Source organism: Pimephales promelas, chromosome 13 (assembly GCF_988280905.1).
Source record: "Pimephales promelas chromosome 13, fPimPro1.hap1.1, whole genome shotgun sequence".
NCBI classification, from domain to species: Eukaryota; Metazoa; Chordata; class Actinopteri; order Cypriniformes; family Leuciscidae; genus Pimephales; species Pimephales promelas.
The window spans coordinates 14,627,645-14,650,430 of NC_142781.1; the positions used below are offsets into that span (position 1 = coordinate 14,627,645).

The following is a 22,786-nucleotide window of genomic DNA, read 5'->3' on the forward strand; positions in this document are numbered from 1 at the left end:
TTCAGTAAAATACCTTAATGCATGCAAAACAAGCAAACGCCACTAAATTAAAAAGAGAGGCACACAGATTAACACTAAATCTTTATTTTCATAAGTTAATACACTTATTGCCACAAGATCCCAATCTTAACATCTCAAGCAGCACAGAGTCTCGAGGCATATTAAAAAGAGTAGGGAAAATATTCAGCATATACAGAGAAAGGATAGTATGATTGCATGAGGATTACAGCATGTACACTAGCAAAGGTTTTGTTATGGTTTTTAAAATTGCATACCTCTACAATCTGTCAGTCAAAACAAAAGGTAGGCTTACTGTAATTGTATGCCATTTACATTTCCCCCCTTGAATTTATTCAGTGCCTTAAACACAAAAGACAAGACATTACTTACAAAGGTAGAAAAATAATTTCTCTATTAATATAAGTGGACAAAATCACTGAGGAATTAAATATGGCCTCAGTTTATTAAAAAACTGATATCATGATACATGATTAGAAACTATCCATTTGGTAACGTGTTGGTCAAAGGAACTTCTTTTTTTTTAACGTTTATCATGAACAAAGATAAGTCCACTTAGTGTGAAGTTGTGCAATGTAGTCACTGGTACACTTAATTTCTTTTTATTGTGGTCTTGAAAATAACAGCCTATATACAATTGTTGGTGCTTCAATATTATCAGGAAAATTTTATATTTTCTGTATTCATTATATATACGTACGTACTCTTGGTGCTATTTTTATGTCCCCAGCATAATTATGGTTGAATTGCCCAGTTGCTTTTTTACGCTAGATTGTCTTTGAATATCAGTAAATCCAACGATAGCTGTCCCACTAGATGTTCAAATATTAAAACACTGCAAATTGCGTCTATAAGCTGGGGTGATGTGGACATTTACGCATTAGCTTTGCTTTACGGCTGCTTGCCTAGTCTCACTTTATAAGATACAATGTAATAGTTATCCCAAGCTTGTAGCTTTCTCTGCCCTGGGTTGTAGTCTACCATGCTGTTGTAGCGATAACGGTTTTTGAACGGCACTGAGATTGTTTTACCCTGGCTGGTTGCGGTGTCATACATGTAATTTATGGTGGTGTTTGGCAAGATGTAACTAGCAACCGTGTACAGCTTGCCACAGATCATAAAAGCATTGGCCACAGAAGTCTTGCGAATTTTAGTCTCCCAGGTGCCCTTCACCTCCAAGTTGTGAGGGTCCAGCTGGGAGAGTACAATAGCCCCCTTGGCTTTGTTGGTACTGTATATGGCCCATAGACCATTCTCATCTATTGCCAGGTCAATGTCTGTGTAACCACCCCAGGAGTAGGGGAATTGACCATGGAAGCCAGCATGGGGAAGATCACGGCGAGCAGCAATGCTCTCTGAGAGTAGATCGTATCTTAGAAGGGTGCGACTGAGCCTCCGTTGGTAGTACAAGGAGCCTCTGTACATGGTAGCACCTGTGCTCTCCACAGATTCTGGCAAGAGTAGGACTTTGGTAGGAAACCCACGTGACAGCTGGTCCATGTTTTCATACCCAAAGAGTTGACGCACCTCAGACCCTACGGCATCGATGCGCCATACCATCTCTGGACCATAAGGTTCCTTAGCTTCTGGGTCTTGCATCCAGACACCATATTTACCTGCAATACTGTCAGCCTTACGGTGCATCTCAGGCTGATCCACCCACACCAGGTCACCACAGCCTGAAAAAAAAAAAAAAAACCAAGAGATTGGACACTTGTTGGAAACATCGGATTGCAAATGACAGGTTGAAAGATACCATTCAAACTAAACCTGCTTAAGGTGGAAGAGAGGACAGCTTGTCCTACCATTCCTGCTAGTGTAAAAGATTAGAAACATATTTAACCTTTCCTAAAATACCCTGTAAGAGAGAGGTACTGGGGGAAGGGATGCTTGGCAGAATTCAAAGGACTTCTTGGGAAAAACCCGAACCTTAATGTCTTTGTTTAGCAACATGGTCGCATCAAGTGATTCACATTACCATTTCGGCGCCTTACTAAACATACACACTCCTTTTATAAGCTAGATTATTTTAGGCTTAAATGAATTGGTAAAAATAGCAGAATTTGTGTAAGTGCTGTCAGCAGGAATGAAAGCTATGTGCACAGTATCAATTTTTCAGGCACCTGAGATGAACAGATGTGGGGGCATATATATATATATATATATATATATATATATATATGAAGAGTTCAGATGCAAAAGCCTCTAAATGCCATTTGAAATTTTCTTCTTTAATGATGCTTTTTATCAAACTTGTATATTTAAGTTCAGTAATTTCACTTAAATAACAATTAATAGGTAATTATCATGGCCATTTAATTGAAATTACTGAACTTAAATATACATGTTTGATAAAAATCGCCATTAAAGAAGAAAATTTCAAATGGCATTTAGAGGCTTTTGCATCTGAACTCTTCATATATAACATAACAGCCACAAAAGACCACCTATACCGACTAAATGCGTAAACATTATGGGAAGCGTGCTAGCCTCAAGTTTGGTTTGAAGACAAAACGTACCAAGCACAATGATCGCATTCCTGATTTCTAACACACTCGCAGTGTTCGGTCTGGTCTTGCGGCTGTCAGAGCAGAAACGAAAGCTGATGCTCTGCATGTTTTTTTTGCGTTGACTCCAGTCACGTTTACATGTAAATTGCATGAGCTTATTTCGTCCATTATATTGAAAGATCTGAAAAAGGCACACAGCTTACATTTACCTGCTTATAAACACTCCCCTCAAAGAAATCAGGACAGAAGTGGTTGAAAGTGGTTTAAACAAGTGTAATCAGGAATGTCTCCCTTGGTCTATTAGTGATGTGATCGACCAAAACACATCTTAATACGAGGTGTAAACAAGGCCCTAGATTGTGGCTTCAGCCGCGTTTCCACCGCAATTACCAGGAACTATTTGTCCCAGGAACTTTTTTCATAGGAACTGTTTTTTGGGGCGGGAAGATTATGTAGTGACGTTGAACTGCGTGCAACTTTTGTATGGAGGAGATTCAAGCTGTTCTGCTTTTGTGTGCGATTGGTTTACTAACGAAGTTATTAACAAAACGGCAGAAAAGAGACGAGCACCCAAAGCGTATTCAGAAAGCTCGTAATGCTAGATATAAAAGCAGACGTTTGTTGTCAGCGGACATTGACCGTGAGATGGATTGGACGAACGCACACCATCGGGCAGAAAGAACAAGTGGTAAGAAGAACCAATCAGCATGTTCAGCGCACAAGTCCTAACCCGAAAGTTCCCGAACTCTGAAAAAGTACCACCTCGCCAGCAGGGACTTTCTGGGACTTCATCTGGGACTTCATTTAGACCCTGGTTTCTGCGGTGTAAACACCCCAGAAGTACCACCCCATTTAAGTACCACCCCAAAATTCCTAGTTCCTGGGGAAAGTTCCTGCGGTGGAAACGCCGCTTTAGATATGTGATAGACGCCCTAGAGTTACCCTGGATTTCCACTGTGCTGTGTGTCTGCTCTGTGCTTTGCCGTCCTTCAATACCTATCAGGTCCGGATTTATTGCGGAATAGCTACGGCCATGACTGACAGCTGAAGTCACGAGTGAAGTCAATTCTTGCGAATTCCCGCATGATCACGTTATATAACAATTTGCCTTGTGCTGAATTGCTGCGAAGCACTCCGGCATCCGACAAAAATAGAAGCTCTGCGTATCTGCTCATGAGGGCTGCGAAATGGGCTTCCGCCGTTCCGGAGAGGATCCGGAGCTGTTCCGCTGTTGGTGGAAATTACTAGTTAGGGTGTGAGACTCACCTGAGATGTCCGCTGGACCTTCCAGATTTGGGGCAGACACCTCAGTAACCACAGCTGTCAGCTCTTGATATCCTGAACTCGAGTGCCATGCTGGATCTAGGAGATCAGAAAGACAGAAATTCACATACTCAAATTGAGACATGCATGTGAAGGTGTTGAGGTCTACATTTGTCAAGCCTTCACAATCAGAATCGCAACTAGTGCGCAACTATGACATGCAGTCAATAACAAGAATATTAAATTACTTGTCTTATTTGCTGTATGGAGTTGGATTAATAATTCATGATGGTGCAGTTTGTTCTCTGCCTAAGTAACTATACCCTTTTTACACCCCCTACCTTACCTCTTAAACTGCTGGTGTCTCCTTGTGTATTCCCAGGCCTGGATACCAGGTGGGAAAGTGCTGGACCTAAAAGGCAAACCAAATGATCAATTTGCTGTTATTGTCTAGGCAATGTTTACTGCCCCTTATTATCTGGTAGATCACACGTTTAGCTATGTCCCAGAGTACCATGATGGAAGTCTAAATTAGTAAAGTTGGACAGACTTATAGGCTTGGCATTGATCCTGAGTTGCCTGAGAGAGGTATGTTTGTTGGGATGCATGGTTTTGGGGGACTGGCAGCTCTACTGACAGTCAGGAATCTAACAGAAGGAAATAAACAGCCTTGAGTAGATTCCCAGCTGTCCCGGTGCCTGCAAGACTCCAGACCTCCCATTACACATCCGAAACTCAGACATGCACTCCTGCAGAGAGCACATACACTCTTCCTGGTTAACAAGCCCAATTAAAAGCCATTAGCTGTGTCTGAAACCGCTCACTCGTTCACTCATTCACTAATCCCTATATAGTGTATGGCACTTGAGTGCACTATATCTGCAAGGAGTGAACGAGATGAAGTGAGTGAATTCGGACGCTGACGTTTACACTGTGCGTCGGAGAGTTGGAGCTGTCGCAGAAAAGGCTTCGTCACGCGTACTGATAAAACTCCTTTTATCTTACATTACCTACTTTATAAAATAATATTAACAACAATAACAATCATAATGACTTTATTTTGTAATTATACCTCCGTGCCAGCTTTGTAGTTTCATCGACTGAAATTGTACATCAACTCTCACGTTCACAGATGACGTGTCGTCGAGCGCCCTCCGGCGACCGTTATTATGTTCAAAACGACGATTAACGGATATTTTTCAAATCCTCCACAGGATGTAATGTAATCTCTGGTTTAAACTTGCTCGTGCCGAACTTTCATGCGCTCAGTTCTCTCCGCATTGTATTGTGGGAAATAGGGCTTTCATCGAATGTACACTCGAATTCAGAGAGAATTGTGGGTAAAAGTAGTGAATGAATGTAGGGAATGATGTCGTTCACTCAGAATTCGGACACCACTACAAAATGGCCGACACCCGATATAGTGCACTATATAGTGGATAGGGAGCGATTTCAGACACAGCTATTGTGTCATTTTAACTTATAACTTTTCTTATCCCAACTTGTGCAACATTTTGATCTGACTTGTAACCAACTTTTGGCTCAACCAGTACCTGTTCAACATGACATCATGACTTTTGCATAAACATACACGCCACTTTCGAGTCAAGTGGCGTGTTATCTCTACGCATTTTGAGCTATCCGCGTGTGCGTACATGTATACGCCATTAACGTCCCAGCGATTCCGCGTGTCTGTACACGCCGTCAAATGTCCGCGCAAAACGAAGCAAAATGTAGATCAAAATGTAGACGGGGTTGAGGTAAGTCATATCTTTTTTTTTCCTAGGATGGTAAGGGAACAGTCATAAATGCCATTAACCCCAGTGACGGTTAGGTTTAGGGACAGGGTTGAGGTAAGTCATATATTTATATGTACAGTAATAACGTTAAGTCAACGGCCAAAAATGGAAATTTGAATTGGCGTGTCATGCACGCTACTTAATGAGATCAGTCTGACCTGTTTGTCCAAAGTCCAAAAAAATTGAAGATGGTTTAGAAGGGGTGTTTTGGAAACCTTGTTGGGAATTTTTAGTTAGTTTTGTTTGGTCCTACTAATGATACAGAAAGGACCTTAAGAACTTAAACTCAAATTATCCTCACTCCTTTCATGTTATGCCATTTTATTGCCCAAGGGCTAAATCACTGTCTGATCATGTGCTTATATGTTTACAGTCTCTTATAATGGCCGTGAACATCTGAAATCTGACTTTGATTGATTGCTGTGATGAGGGTTAAAATGATAACTTGCTCAGACCTGCAGTTGGAAGGTCTGTTGTTACTGCCCTTTATCCCTATAATTAACACTTGCTCATGGACACAGGTCTATGCGTGTAATTCCCAAGGTTTGTTTGCAGTTTGTGCTTTATCTGTATATCGTGCCTAATGGTTCCCTGATAGATGAAGCAGAGCTTCTGGACCATCTGGTAGCATGTTGCAGACTAATTTATTTGCAGGAGCCTTCACCTCTTTTCAGACTTTGGAGGGGGGTTTGTACTGTTTGAATGCTTTGGGGTGTTGCAACTGTAGGCCGTGAAGCAGATGCCAACTCTTAGTATAATTCTAAATGAGAATTCCTTTCGTTTAAAGTTTCCAAAACATTTCAAAACGATCTCCAGAGGCACGCATTCATATGTTCGTACTTAATGAGGTGACACTGACAACATTCATATGGCCGAATGGAATCTTGATCTTTTTTTGTGTGTGTGTGGACGGACTGTTTGCATGTTCGATTATGCGTCTTTACTGCTCAGTGATTTTTTTTTTTTCTCATCAAAAAGTTTTAAAGTATAAAAATGACCCTCTTTATTTAACATTTGTAGTCATTAATCACAAATGACTGAAAATTGAGCATTTCTGCAATTGCATTGGTAGCAGAAAACCTTTGCTTTTGCTGCCAAGTGTTAGTCCAAAACGAATGCCAAATCAGCCAGGGGAATATAAAGTAACGCACCTTGCATTAATCAAGTAATTAAAGTTTTTTATCCATGGTTAATTACTATTTATTCAGCCCCTTTCTGTGCTTGTGTATGCTTTGCACAGTATATTTGGGGTGCAAAGGAACTGTAAACCTGAAAGCAAAACTGAATCCAAGAGGGTGAGGACGTGCAAGACGGACGGCCTGTTTTCTTTTTAAAGGGATAGTTCGCTTTGAAATTAATTTTTGGTATGTTTTAGCTTACATCAAGGGCATCCAAGATGTAGGTGTCTTTGTTTCCACAGTATTTTAAATTTTGAAAAATTTTCAGTTTACACGGATATTTCAGAAGTTTTAGCTTTCACTAAGTGAAACAATGTGTGACGTAGACGCGCGAGAGATCACTGCCGGCGTAACGTTGGAAACTGTTCAGTTGGACATATGATTCAGATCAGTTCGACAGCTGTTAACAAAAGGTAAAAACTATATAAATACTGTTCATTTTCTCACACAAACCGCTCGTTTCGTGTCTTAGGCCATCAGTGTGTACTTACATTTACGAGTCAATAAATCATGTTTAATTTTGACTTCTCTGTGCATGCTCTTTGAGGTGGACCCCCTAAAGCTGCATTATATGACTGACAGACAACGGTTTGACTGAAAAATGTCAAAATTGAAAATACTGTGGAAACAAAGACACCTACATCTTGGATGCCCTTGAGGTAAGCTAAAACATATCAAAAATTAATTTCAAAGTGAACTATCCATTTAATCTCAAAAAGCTGGAATTTGTCGCTTTTTTTGCAAAGAGGGTCTCCGTGTTGTTAAACTCCAACAACCCCACTAACAAACCCAGCAGGGATCAGTTACCCCCAACCTCCACCCCTCCTCATGCAGCATCAGTCGGTGGTCTGCTGGGAGCTGTCAGTAAGACTTTACTGCCGAGCATTAGCACAGTTCTGTTTTACTGCTTCAGCGGCTTTCCCCCAACACCCTCATTCCCTCGTATGTTGACCTGCTTTTATAATATATGATGGGGGGATGTCACCTAGTTCAGCTCTGATCTATCTATACTGTTCGCTTCTGCTTTAAAATGAACACAATGACCTGCTCACCCATCCCACCCGAAACATGATTCACACTTCCAGGCAGGTATAACTTAAACCGTAAGAGTCTGTTGCAAGGTGCCAGTAACTCTAGCACGTCATATTATACCCACATTCTCTGCTTTCACAGAGACCACACCTGCTTGCAAGTTGGTAACCACAAAAGTAAGAATATAAGTTAGTGTATATTTTTGCTCGATCCTTTTCCATCATTATTCTGACAAAACAAAAAAAGGTATTGCCGATCTTTCACACTTTGGTAAATTTACAGTCAAAAAATGGGCAACAATTGCACCTTTGGGTTACAATAGGTTGTCACTGGGAATGGACCCTTAAAGGGATACTCCACTTGTTTTGGATATAGGCTCATTTTACAACTCCCCCAAAGTTAAACAGTTGGGTTTTACCGTTTTCAAATCCATTCAGCCGATTGTTTTGATATTTAGAGGAATATCAGTAACCAGACAGTTTCTGGTCTCATTGACTTCCATAGTATATTTTTTTTCCTACTTTTTTTCCTACTATGGAAGTCAATGAGACCAGAAACTGTCTGGTTACTGATATTCTTCTAAATATCAGAAAATCGGCTGAATGGATTCGAAAACGGTGAAACTCAACTGTTTAACTCTGAGGGAGTGGTAAAATGAGCCTATTTCCAAAAAAAAGTGGAGTATCCCTTTAAAGCGTCACTTTTGTGTACTATATTTATCCCTAATGATAATAATATGCATTTTATGATACTGTGAACCCTATAGGAGTAATTAACGTACAAAGGCTTCCTTTCGAAGGCACTGCCCCAATGAAAAGCTTTTGTACACACAATATTAGCACATCACAAAAGTCAAGTCATCTTCATTTATATAGCGCTTTTAACAATGTAGATTGTTCCAAAGCGGCTTTACAGTGATAATAGGAAATTAAAGTAACAGATTGTTTGGGCTTTATGGCAGTTCTAGAATAAAGTTATTTTCCATCTAAAGTTAGCTTTGATTGATTCACTTCCATCGCAACGATCATTAGTTAATAACTTAAGGTAGTGAAAACTTGGCCAAAAGATCATTTTGGTTGCGCAAGATAAACCTCAACATAACATCCCTTGACAATATGTTTTTTTACATTTTTGTCACTAACCTGATCCTGGTTTGAAGCTGCTGTCAATTTCCGACACTCTAGGAGGAGGTTTTTGCGTGCAGGGTCTGCTCCTCAACCTCTCAGCCTCCTGGCGGAGCTCTTCCATCCTCTGCTGCAGGTCCTGAACCTGTTTTTCCAGTCTTTGCTTCTCTCTCTGGATCTGAGCCTTCTCCCCCATCACCTGGTTGTAAGCGTCCTGGAGGCCTGACTGAGATCTAGAACCCGCCGATGACTCCGACACGGCTTCACCTCCCACGAGACGGGCGACCAGCGCCTCTAGCAGCCCCAGGCGGGACTTCAGGGCCTCCATCTCAGGACTTGAACCTGATGATGGACAACTGGCCTCTGTAGGGCTGTCCACTGTGAAGCTGTACTGACAACGGCCGTTGCCGGCATTCGCCCGACGAAAACTTGCACTGCTCTGAGCCTGGGTGCCCACGAGAAGGCAGGAAACGCACAACACGGCCAAAAACCTCATGTTGAGGTGGACCTCAGATACCTGGAATCTTTTTAATCTGATGCTCTTCTTTCAGAAAGGTTTACGCAGAGGTCTTTCTGCAGATCACTTGTCTGCCCTGACCTCTTTAGCTCCGGCACTAATCTATCCCTTCCCTTTCGCCTCACAAGCGTAACCGGCGCCGCTCACTTCTCTGGCGTTCCACTAATGACCTCTCACCTGAGTCTTCTCAATCTTTCGCTACCACTGACTCCCTTTCGCTTGTGCAAAAGATTGACTTTGAGGGGCTGGTCAGAGTTTCTCGTTTGGATTGGTGGTCGATGTCTGTGATCCCTCAGTTTGTCTGAGGCACATTACACTGGGACTTATTTATACAGTCAGGGAGGAAAGGGAGGGAGGGACTGAAGAAGGGAGAGGGACGGAAGAAAAGGAGGGATGCTGTGTGCTTGAGTGATTTCCACAACAAAAAGATCCTTCCAGAGTTCTTTCTTTTTCACCTCCTCTTGGAGGGCATATCGGAGCATGTGTGTGCTGTTTGTTTAGCTTTGTGCTCAGGAATGCAGGGGCAACCACAGGTGAACACAGTGTTTGTTCACAGTATGTCTAAGTGTCATTTAATGGTTTGTATGCTCAGGCATTTTCCCTCTGGTGTTGTAGTAATTACTTATGTAATGTGCCTAACCAACTAGCTAGGTATTTTTGAGAGAGTTTTAAAGGATTAGTTCACTTTAAAAAAACTTTTGCTGATAATTTACTCACCCCCATTTCATCCAAGATGTCCATGTGTTTCTTTCTTCAGTTGAAAAGAAATTAAAGGTTTTTGATGAAAATATTCCAGGATTCCAGGAAACTGTTAAAAGGGCTTTAAATGATTCCAGACGATGAATAAGGGTCTTATCAAGCCAAACGATCACTAAAAAAAAAAAAAAAGTTTTATAAGCTCAAATGCTCACCTTGCTCTGTTCTGTGACTCAAGTTCGTGACTCTTCTGTTCGAACTCGTTCATCAAAATGAAAAGAATCTTTTCCTGTCTCATTCGTGGAATGAACCAAATGACACCAAAAAAGATTTGTTCATTTTGATAAACAAGTTCGAACAGGAGAGTCACGAACACGCATCACAGAACGGAGCAAGGCAAGCATTTGACCTTATAAAACTTAAACTTTGTTTTTTTTTTTTTAAATGAGCGATCGTTTCGCTTAATAAGACCCTTATTCATAGTCTGGAATCGTTTAAAGCCCTTTGAACAGTTTGCACTAAAACTGTCTTTCGGACCTTGAACCGTTTGGTTCCCATTGAAGTCCATTATTTGGAGAAAAATTCTGAAATGTTTTCATCAAAAACCTTAATTTCTTTTCGACTGAAGAAAGAAAGACATGGACATCTTTGATGACATGGGGGTGAGTAAATTATGAGCAAAAGTTTTTTTTAAAAGTGAACTAATCCTTTAGGAGTACATGGGGAGAACATACCTTTCTGCCGCTTTCTAATTTGGGTGTTGTGGTGTATGTGGTCCCTATTGGTTTGCTGCTGGTGATTCACAGCCAGAGGATCTCGCTGTGGGGAACCCAAGACAGGCTGTTAAGAGGGGGTAGATTTGGATAGAGTTACCCCAACCGGGACAGTCCATGGGAGAGGTCTTCAGTGTTGGTTTACATGTTGAGCTTAGCTAAAGGGGTCAGAATGTGATGCAAACAGTAGCAGAGGTCAATGCATGTTTGAGGTGTTAGTGATCTTGTTGATGGCATTTGTAACGGTTTAACACAACACTAATAAAAGCTTCAATCCTCAGACCCTTGCCCATTTCTCGTTCTGTCACCAACCTTCACAATCCCTCGCTATTTCGTTTCCTTCTTTCTCATTTACTTATGACATCCCAATGTCATTTCCACCACCCTCCCCTCCACAGTTCATCACCTCACTCTTTCAATAGGTCTGTTTTTGTTAGTTTACTTACTAAACATTGGCTCAAAACACTTTCACGCTCTTTTATCTATAATGTGGCCCAGATGGTTCAGGACTGGAATCTCTCTTCATGGTGGCCATTCGTTTTGTTTTGTTTGAATGTGCATGAGATGTCTGAATTTCTTGCCCAGCTAAGTCTTCGGAGAAATTTAGTAATGCAAATACCTTGTACTCACTATTCCTTGCTTCTGACAGTGCTAAGATGTTCACCTTTACTTGTTTTCTTCTTTGTGTGCAGGTGAAATGTTAAACGGTGGATATGTTTTGTCATACATTCTATCCCATTGTACAAAAAAAAGGTAAGATGGCCGTCATTTACATACGATGCATTTCTAGTTATGCAAGTATATGAGGAATAAATCATTAGTGGAAATAAATAAATATATTGGCTAACATATTGTACAACTTAGTCCTTAAATTAAATCAAAACAGGGATGTCATAACAAAAATGGCTATAAATTCTGATTTTTTTTATTCTACTCAATTAAGAAAATTAGTTATTGGATTACCAATTAATAATTCCATTCATGACTTGCATAATAATAACTACTACAACATTTCCTGGAGGCGTTAAAGTTACTGACATGCAACTTAGGACACAACTTGACAGGCAATTTCTTCCCAATGTTGATAATTGATCAAAAAAAAATAATATATGTTTTGCTTGGAAAAAAATGTGCTTGAGGTCTCAAAAATAAATCTCACTTAGTTTAATATTTTGTTATATAATGTAACGACATCGGTACATCTTAAATGTGGCCAAATACATTTTGGGGCTGGAATTTGTAACATCTTACTTTAGTCTTCAACACCTCTGCTTGCACCTTGTGGCCATTCTTCAGGACCACCATCAGAGCTCTTAAATTTCACCTTGCAGGCTTCATTTAATCTATTAACACAGCAGATTTATGGGAGATTGAAGAGACATTTAGCAGAAACATTATTTACAAGACCATGCCTGCAAATTATATCCAACTAAATCCGTAATGTCAAACACTCATTCTATAATACTCGCTCTATAACATGAGACGCTGACAATGAAGGATGTTGTGTATAATCAAGGCTTACATTCGTTCAGTCAATTCCCTCAGTCTATCAGTTAATATCTGCAATCCTATTCATGCCATTTACAAAGTTCCATACAAACATTGGATTCTGATATATGATATCTGTCACACATATATGTGACCTTTTGTTTTCAGTATTGAACAGATTCCAGCAAGTTCATAACTGCAAATCTGCAACAAACATTCAATAGCATTTATAAACTGACAAACTTTACATTATATATACAGTATGTGTATGTATATATATATATATATAAACATGCAAAATTACTTTAAAATGTCTTCTTTTTGTGAAAGATCTAAAACTATTGTGAATGGCGCACACAAACACACATTAAAGATATGTTGCCTGGGGAGAGAGCGGAAGAACCTTAGTTATGTAACTAATGAGAGACATCATGGCAGATATTAAAAAATGTTTGGAGAATTTGCTAACGCAAAACAGAACAGCATGACACTCTAACAAGTTAAACAGTTCAATCCACACATGTACAAAGCATTATAACACCTCAAGTCATTTGCTTGGATCAATTTATAAACGTCTTACCATGAAGTAGGGACCTAGCTAGAGACCAGAATATCATATAGACTTTGGCAAGACCTGGACATTCATTCAGACTGATTTTTGCCTGTCTCGGAACTCTCTACTACAGATGGAGTAAAGCCGTCTGCCATTAACATATGGGAACCAGCATGACTGAGATGAGAAGAACAGACAAATATATAAAAATGCAGAAAAAGAAGGATAAATAGCTGAAAGTAAAGTAATTCAGTGTCGTAATGATACTTAAAGGTCTGATTCAAACACCAGCTCCTGAGTTTTACTTCTTTAGATGTTTTTATTCCACTATAAGTGCTGCCCAGGGAGTTGAATTTCAGTGGTAAAGAAGGAAATAGTCCTTAGTTCTATAAAAAGACTTAATAAACCATCCATGCGAAACAAAAACTATTATTGAAGATGAGACCTACGAAGTATAGTTCAGTGAGTTAGCTCTACGCCATTTATGGAGGTATATACATCCACTGAAGTGACGTACTGCTGCTTATGTTTATTAATGGCCAAACGTGAGTCAGGAGAAATTACTGAGGCTGTTGAGAAACATTATATATTATTAGAAGAAGAAAAAAAGTCAAGTTTCTCAAATAAAACCATACAATGCACAGCGTCTTTTGAAGTATCACACAAGTCTTGAAAGTTACGGGCCATTCTATGGAGCCCCTAAAGAGACAGGCCCAAAATGTTCCCTCCCATTCTCATTCTCTGTGTCCTTGTGTTCTTGTGAAACGTCATCTTTTGTGGCCCAAGTACTGTCCCAATACACAAGTTTGCATTTTGGCAAGAACTGTTAAAATCTCGGATGTGTTCTTGACACGCCCGTTTTACCGAGGATGCATCGGTTGGTATCTTGTGTGAACTTGAAGGCAGAAATATTCCAGCATTCAATTCGGCATTCGAAGAAAGAGAGGCAGGTCAATACATTAATTCGTTTTCTACAACTACGCTATTTCAACACTAAAATCACTTCTAAGAACATTTGATGTGAGAAATCAACTCTGTAGATTTCAAATATTGCCATATTTACGAAAATTTATGGTGAATCGAAAATGTGCTCAAACGTTTTCGGAAATGAGAATCTCCATAAGCACCTGCAGCTGTTAAAGGGGTCATGAACTGGCTTTTTAAATTTGATTATATTGTTGTCTGAGGTCAACTTATGACGTTTGCTTGGTTTTTGCATTCAAAAACATCAAAATGAATTAGTAATAGGCTATTTTTTACCCTAGTTTTAAGCCCAGCTGAAAAACGCTCGGTTTTTATGGGCGTCTCGTACTGAAGACTTGGAAGTAAACACCCACTGCTGCGAGTGGATAACAGTTTTGCATAATAATGAGTTTCGACTGACTTGTCGATGCACTTGGGGGAAATTGTTTTGAAAACGTCCAATGTTGTAAAATGGCAACCGGAATGATTCGACCCAAAGTCCGTGTGTTGCACAATATTCCTGTCAGATCCAATATAGACGGCACAGCGCCGTTCTTTACTCTTAATCGGTCTGCAAATCCAGTCTTGTTTGGTAAGCAATCCTCAGTGAAATGAAGCGAATAGATGGACGATGTTTTACCTCATCAGCTGGAACATCATTAAAATTAAAGTTTATCCATGCAGTCCTATAGGAATCCAGAGGAAGCTTATGCAGCGACTGTCTTCTTCCACAACCAGGCACTGCACAATATTCTGTATTGCTCGGTAGATCAATCCGGTTTGTCATCACAAGGTAGGCATCTATGTTATTTAGCTATGCGTGTAATGCGCGAATCGGTGGGCGGGGCTAAACCGGTCGTGTTGAAGTAGGCGTTGATCTTCTTCTGCGGGGAGGTGTTTTATCCTCTTTGACGTCATAGTTCTCAAATCGAGTTGTTTGCTGAGGCTGGTGTCAATAAAAGCTTTTATTTGACTAACAAGGACATTTTCAGTTCTGAAACTTACAGGATATTCTTATAATATGATGACCTCTTAGATGTCAAAAGCTCAAGGAAAATTGATTTCTCAGTTCATCACCCCTTTAAGTTAGCTAGCGAGCCAACCGGCCAGTTTGCTCACATACTCGTTTTTTCAACAGTCAAGAGACCATTGCAGCCTGGCTGTTATCGTCAATAATCCTCATTATGTTTGGGTTCTGCTAACGGCGTCTGTGCGGGGGTATTATTGCACAATACCAGCAAGAAGACATCATCTCAAACTGTCAGCGTTCTGTGTGCTCGTCAGTGAGTTCATTCTTCCAAGACCAACTAGCAAGAGCGTTCTCCCCAAGAACACAAGTTCGTTCTTTGCATTCTTGGTTTTTTGAAACACCTTTTATATGAAGTTTTGTTAATAACTAAGTTCGGGAGGAGCACGTTCAGATAATTAACACGAGTGGACGGCAATCAGCAATCAGCAACCAATGATAAGAGGGTATATATAGACTCAGCAGTCTTACCTCGATCCATTGGCAGTTTGCAGCATTTGGCCATGTCCGAATCTAGCTCTTCCTGTTTTCGATAGAGAATCTTTCGTCCAGAATTAGGAATCTTTTCCGCAACCCGGTATCATCCCATGGGCGTCAGGCCAAACAAACGGGTCATCGCCACCCCGGGCGAAACATCCGCAATCTACTTCCGCGGTATCTTTAAACCGGACCATTCAATAATTCCTGCCATAGAGATATGGACAAGGCAATGCTGCCATCTTAACGCAAAGGAATGGACATTCCTCCAGCGTCGGCCGTCGCAACAGGCAGTAAGTAAGTTAAGCCACGCTGCAGATCCAGTCCCGGCTGATCCACACTCTCAAACATCTGCCGGGTCAACTCTGTGAGTGCTTAGCTGAAAACTTTCGCGTCCCTGATTGAACTTCGCATCGCTTCAATCGTTGAATGTCGAGCATTTACGCTATCCGGATACTAATTGTGATCGATATAAATAGTTTCTGTACAATGATTTGCGTTCCTTAAACGCGATGCTTCTTTATGGCGTAAAACTCACACGTAAACAGTAGGGCTGGGAATCGATTCTAAAAGAATTGATTCCTCGATCCCAAAAAGAATCGATTCCTCGATCCGAGGCGTTAGGAATATAGAGTCGATTCCAAAGCTAGGAATCGATTCCATTAACAGGAATCGACTCCTCTTTTTAAGATTTCAGAAGTTCAGACCAATTCTAACCCGCAGCTTCACCATTTGGTTTACTAATCCAGAACGAACAAATCGGCAGGGAACCACCCTTAGAAATGACAAATAAATAAATGAGAAACAACGGAGCTTTTACACTAGGCTTGTTACGGTGAAATGCCATATATGGTTTGTATCCTGTGTTTGCAGCGGTCCGAGCGCATTTGTCCCCGACGCCCCCCGCAGCGTGGGTCCGGTTCCACACCCAATTTAATTCTATCGAACCTTGGTGCGTTCGCGTGCATCTTATGTCATTGCAAACGTGCACGGCGCTCGATGGAAAGCAGAACGTGGGTAAATATTGTGTATTTACTTATTTATTTTTAGTAAAATTGCTTCTATTATGCGCAGTTAAGTGAACAATACAGGTTTATTGTACGTGTGTCGCATAAGGTGGTTTTCTGCTGCTTGCAAACGGACCCTTAAGAATACAGTGGATTTACAAATATGTTGCTCTGATTCCACGTACAATGCTCGAATACACTGCAGGCTCACTCTCGCTCGTATCCAGGGTAATTCCTCAACACTATCACCCCTTACTTATTTAACTGAATACATCACAATAAGCTAAAACGCATACACAGGATACCTTATTTCCTGAACAAGGGCGCACCCGAGTCCGTGCTGGGTAGTCAGTACTACCACCACCTCCTCCAGGTAGTCTCGGGTCCGGTACCCCAGTGCGCACCCGGTTCCCATAATGGCGTTCACATTAGCGATTTTTCATGCGAACCATTCCCCGTTACGGACTTAACTGCCAGGGTGAAAGTTCCCTAAGCCATTTTGAAACGTTAATAAAGATGTGCATAATCCTGCAAAGATTAAATCTCCCCTCTTTTTCGCATCTTTGTTTGCGCTCAAGAAGATGATAATTGGCCAGCCAGGCCCCAATCTACTTCCCGCTTTTGCTCGGCTTCACACCACAGCTCATTTGCACAGGTACGTTTCTCCACTGCCCAGCAGTGACGTCTACTCTGCTCCCACTGAAGCTCTGTTTCTCCGGCTAATTTTCTATACTGCCCCAGCAGTGACGTCTCCTCTGCTCCCACTGGAGCTCTGTTTCTCTGGCTAATTTTCTCCACCGCCCCAGCAGTGACGTCTCCTCTGCTCCCAAAGGAGCTCCGTTTCTCTGACTAATTTTTCTACTCTGCCCCAGCAGTGGTGTCTCATCTGCTCCCACAGGAGCTCTGTTTCTCTGACTAATTTTTCTACTTTGCCCCAACAGTGATGTCTCATCTGCTCCCACAGAAGCTCTGTTTCTCTGACTAATTTTTCTACTTTGCCCCAACAGTGATTTCTCATCTGCTCCCACAAGAGCTCTGTTTCTCTGACTAATTTTTCTACTCTGCCCCAGCAGTGATGTCTACTCTGCTCCCACAGGAGCTCCGTTTCTCTGACTAATTTTTCTACTCTGCTCCCACAGGAGCTCTGTTTCTCTGACAAATTTTTCTACTCTGCCCCAGCAGTGATGTCTACTCTGCTCCCACAGGAGCTCCGTTTCTCTGGCTAATCTTTTCTACTCTGCCCCAGCAGTGATGTCTACTCTGCTCCCACAGGAGCCGTGTTTCTTTCGGCTAATTTTTCTACTCCGCCCCAGCAGTGATGTCTCCTCTGCTCCCACTGGAGCTCTGTTTCTCTGGCTAATTTTCTCCACCGCCCCAGCAGTGATGTTTCCTCTGCCCCCACAGGAGCTCTGTTTCTCTGGCCAATCTTTTATACTCTGCCCCAGCAGTGATGTCTCATCTGCTCCCACAAGAGCCGTGTTTCTTTCGGCTAATTTTCTACTCTGCCCCAGCAGTGATGTCTCATCTGCTCCCACAGGAGCTCTGTTTCTCTGGCTAATCTTTTCTACTCTGCCCCAGCAGTGATGTCTACTCTGCTCCCACAGGAGCTCCGTTTCTCTGGCCAATCTTTTATACTCTGCCCCAGCAGTGATGTCTCATCTGCTCCCACAAGAGCCGTGTTTTTTTCGGCTAATTTTCTACTCTGCCCCAGCAGTGATGTCTCATCTGCTCCCACAGGAGCTCTGTTTCTCTGGCTAATCTTTTCTACTCTGCCCCAGCAGTGATGTCTACTCTGCTCCCACAGGAGCCGTGTTTCTTTCGGCTAATTTTTCTACTCTACCCCAGCAGTGACGTCTCATCTGCTCCCACTGAAGCTCTGTTTCTCTGGCTAATTTTTCTACTCTGCCCCAGCAGTGATGTCTCATCTGCTCCCACAGGAGCTCTGTTTCTCTGGCTAATTTTTCTACTCGGCCCCAGCAGTGATGTCTCATCTGCTCCTACAGGAGCTCTGATTCTCTGAATAATTCTCATATGAGCTCTGTTTCTCTAGCTATTTTTTCTACACTGACACAGCAGTGATGTCTACTCTGCTCCCACTGGAGCTCTCTTTCTCTGACTAATTTTTACTCGGCCCCAGCAGTGATGTCTACTCTGCTCCCACTGGAGCTCTCTTACCCTGGCTTATTTTCTACACTGCTATAACAGTGACGTCCCCTCTGCTCCCACTGGAGCCCTGTTTCTCTGGCTAACTTTCTACACTGCCACAGCAGTGTCGTCTCCTCTGCTCCATCTGAAACTCTTTTCTCTGGCTAATTTTCTTCACCGTCACAGCAATGATGTCTACTCTGCTCCCACAGGAGCTCCGTTTCTCTGGCTAATTTACTACACCGCCACAGCAGTGACGTTCTCCTCTGCTCCCACAGATGCTCTGTTTCTCTGGATAATTTTCTACACTGCTCAAGCAGTGACCTCTTCTCTGCTCCCGCAGGAGCTCTGTTCCTCTGGCTTATTTTCTACACTGCTATAACAATGATGTTTTCTCTCCAGTACATCACCATTTAGAATTATTATTCCTGCTAAAACCCTTAATTGATTATTTCCTCTGTCCAGCAAGCTTGGTCTCCAAGCTAACGTCGCACGCATCAAAATTTATCCTCCAAGCGGTATCTCCCAGGACCCTTCAATCCTATATTACCGCTTGGAGGTAACATAAAGAAAGGAAACGATAAATATAACGTCTCTTATAACTTGCCTTCCCCCGATTTTTTATTTTTTTTTCTTTCCAATCAAATCTTTTATCTCCTATTAAAGGTTATTTGAGCGGCAATCCAGTTTTTCCCATAAACTGTCGTACGGCACTACTTCTGTGGAGTTAAACAATTCACAAACCCTGATTAAAGGGATCCAAAGATCCCAGCCCACCCGCCCCCGACTCCGGACACCCCATAACACTGGAAATTCTCATTAAATGTATTCGGCTTTCCGCATAAGCTACCAGCCCTTCAGTTCCACTCACACACTCAATGCCATGTTTAAATTACCCTTTTTCGTTTTTCTTAGACACTCAAAAAACCGCCATCACTTTATGAGCAGAGTGAGTGCTTTCCCAGAGGAGCCCTTACATTTTTCTCCTTCATCCAGCGAGCAGTTGGTCTCACAGCGGATGCAGTGTGAGAAAAATCTCCTGGGCAAGCACTCAATTTTTCCACTTTTCAGTTTTCCTTCTTCCATCCAGCGAGCATCGGTCTCACAGCGGATGGAGTGAGAGCTTTCCCAGTAGAGCACTTAAAATTTTCTCTTCCATCCAGCGAGCAGTTGGTCTCACAGCGGACGGACATGAGAAAATTTCCTGGGCAAACACTCATTTTCCCCTCTTGTCAGGTTTCCTCTTTCCGTCCAGCGAGCATTAGTCTCACAGCGGACGGAGTGAGAGCTTTCCCAGTAGAGCACTTAAAATTTTCTCTTTCATCCAGCGAGCAGCTGGTCTCACAGCGGATGGAATACGAGAAATCTCCTGGGCAAACACTCATTTTCCCCTCTTGTCAGGTTTCCTCTTTCCGTCCAGCGAGCATTGGTCTCACAGCGGACGGAGTGAGAGCTTTCCCATTAGAGCACTTAAATTTTCTCTCTTTCATCCGGTGAGCATTCGGTCTCACCGTGGACGAGAGTACGAGAAAATCTCCTGGATAAGCACTCATTTTCCTCTTTTCAGGTTTCCTCTTTCCGTCCAGCGAGCATTGGTCTCACATCGGACGGAGCGAGAAAGTTCCAGGTAGAGCACTCATGTTTTCTCTTTCATTTCAGCGAATATTTGGTCTTACAGTGGATGCAGCGCGAAAACCTCCTGGACAAGTATACAACAACCACACCTTGTTCGCAGTCAACAAGGGCCATCAGTCCAGGCAGTGAGCCAACATCACGGGCCTCCCTGACCAAGCATCCAGGCCCCTTCTCGAGATGCCAGCCCGCCATTTCTTGGCACTCTTTGGGGGGTCTTTAGTCCGGCGGCTGTCCTCTGCTCTTTAGCCTTTTGGGGGGAGTACTCTGGGTTCGGGCAGAATTCCGAGCACGGAGCCCTCCCTCCGGACAGCACGCCAAATACGCATTGAATCTTACTCACTCAAAATTATATGTAAGTGTGAACTCGTGAAATGAAGTTTTGTTAATAACTAAGTTCGGGAGGAGCACGTTCAGATAATTAACACGAGTGGACGGCAATCAGCAATCAGCAACCAATGATAAGAGGGTATATATAGACTCAGCAGTCTTACCTCGATCCATTGGCAGTTTGCAGCATCCCTCCTCCACCCCTTCTCCACACTCCTAGTCCTGCACACTCCTCTTTCTAAAAAATCACTTGCATACGGGGGGAGTACTCTGGGTTCGGGCAGAATTCCGAGCACGGAGCCCTCCCTCCGGACAGCACGCCAAATACGCATTGAATCTTACTCACTCAAAATTATATGTAAGTGTGAACTCGTGAATTCACTGTTTTTGCGTTCTCACGTAAACATATTGTGTTCTCTTGAAAGCGTATTTTGTTCTCTTGCAAAAATATTGGATTCGGTTTCAAAACTTTTGTCCCCGAGAAACTTAACAAACCAACAAGGGAGAAATTCCCGTTTACACCTGGTGTTTTAACCCGCCTCTTTTGTCAATTTTCAACCACTTCTGTCCATTTCTTCGAGGGGAGGGTCTATGGATAGGTAAAAGTGTGGGGGGAGGGGTTTTCCAGAAATTTAAAATCTAATGGACGAAATAAGCTCACGCAATTTACATATGAATGCGACCAGAGTCAACGCAAAAACTTAAAGAGAGCATCAGCTTTCGTTTCGTCTCTGACAGCCGCAAGGCAACTGAACAGTGTTGGCAAGTTGGCGATATTCCTCTAGAAATCAGGAATATCGTATGACAAAGTTTAAATCCCTTCTGGTCTGGAATGTTTTAGACCCGTTTGATCCGATTGACCAAAACGTATCTTAATTAAGGATACGGATAACCGATAAATCTTTATTTTAAAGCTGATAACCGATATATTGGCTGATAAATCTAAATCCAGATTTGTGTATAATTTTAGAGCCTTATTACAAAAACAAAAGTCTCACACTTAAAAGCCATGTCCCAAGCACACAACTATAATGTTCTCATTATAATTTGATGTATACTATATGGCAGATTTGTGCTGCAAATGTTGCACTTGGCTATATTTTTTTCACATTTAGAAGTGATTACAATCATATTTCAAGCAATTCAAAACCATCATGGTGACCAGTGCGCAGCGTCTCAGCTGAAGGAAATAATCCACTATTTATCAGCTTTAATATATTGGACACATTTTCTTATTGGGCCGAGAACAGTAACATTAAAAACGAACATATACTACCGGTGAAAAGTTTTAGATCCATTATATTAATGTTTTTAAAATAAGTTTTTTATGCTCACCAAGGCTGCATTAATTTTATTAAAAACACAGTAATATTGTGAAATATTATGACAATTTTTAAATGACTGTTTTTCTATTTTAATATATTTTCAAATGTAATTTTATTCCTCATCATGAATTTTCAGCATCATTACTCTAGTCTTCAGTGTCACATGATCCTTCAGAAATGATTCTAATATGATCATTTTATGCTAAAAAACATTCATTATTATTTTCAATGTTGAAATGAAAAGAAATATGATGAATATAAAGTTCAAACGAACAGCATTTATTTAAAATAGAATCTTTTCTAACTCTATACATATCTTTAATGTAACTTTTGAACAATTTAACTCATCCTTGATGAATAAAAGTATTGATTTCTTTCATTTATTTCCCCCAAAAATAAATTCATACTGACCCCAAACTTCTGAAAGGTAGTGTTTAATGTTACACAAGCTTTCTATTTCAGATAAATGCTGTTCTTTGAACTTAATATTCATCAAAGAATCCTGAAATAAAACCATTGATAATCATAAATGTTTCTTGAGCATCAAATCATCATATTAGACTGATTTCTGAAGGATCATGTGACACTGAAGACTCGAGTAATGCTGAAAATTCAGCTTTGGCATCACAGGAAAAAATGACACTTTACTTCACATTTGAAATCAGCTGTTTTAAATTGTAATAATATTTAACAACTGCTTTTGCTTGCATTTTTAATCCAATAATTGGTGAGCAGAAGAGACTTCTTTTAAAAACATTAAAAAATGGACCGATCTAAAACTTTTGACCAGTAGTGTGTATCGTCCAATACCGATATGGTGGTCAATATATTGTGCATCCCTAATCTTAATGCCAAGCGTAAACAGGCCCTCAGGGGAACGCAGAGTAACAGTTTTGCGAGAGAACAGAAATGCAATGAATCAGATTAAA

At 41.4% G+C, this 22,786-nt stretch overlaps 1 protein-coding gene and 1 long non-coding RNA gene across 2 annotated transcripts; one reads left to right on the top strand and one right to left on the bottom strand.

Moving 5' to 3' along the window:
- Window positions 1-68: 68 nt before the first annotated feature.
- myoc (myocilin) lies at window positions 69-9,756 on the bottom strand. The gene is made up of 4 exons (XM_039693191.2): window positions 8,943-9,756; window positions 4,138-4,203; window positions 3,795-3,890; window positions 69-1,697 (listed from the first exon to the last, which is right to left on the bottom strand). Exons 1-4 carry the CDS (start codon window positions 9,418-9,420, stop codon window positions 910-912), a joined length of 1,428 nt encoding a protein of 475 aa, XP_039549125.2. The 5' UTR covers window positions 9,421-9,756; the 3' UTR covers window positions 69-909.
- Window positions 9,757-15,299: 5,543 nt separating this feature from the next.
- LOC148976834 (uncharacterized) lies at window positions 15,300-20,538 on the top strand. Its single transcript, XR_016146006.1, has 2 exons — window positions 15,300-17,080; window positions 20,230-20,538. It is a non-coding gene; the product is annotated as an uncharacterized LOC148976834 (long non-coding RNA).
- Window positions 20,539-22,786: the final 2,248 nt, after the last annotated feature.

Bases quoted from the DNA above. Each gene is read 5' to 3' on its own strand.
- myoc (XM_039693191.2), bottom strand. From the start codon at position 9,420: ATGAGGTTTTTGGCCGTGTTGTGCGTTTCCTGCCTTCTCGTGGGCACC. The intron at 3,891-4,137 runs GTAAGGTAGGGG...CTGATCTCCTAG, and splicing joins AGACACCAGCAGTTTAAGAG to ATCCAGCATGGCACTCGAGT. The intron at 1,698-3,794 runs GTGAGTCTCACA...TTTTTTTTTCAG, and splicing joins AGGTCCAGCGGACATCTCAG to GCTGTGGTGACCTGGTGTGG.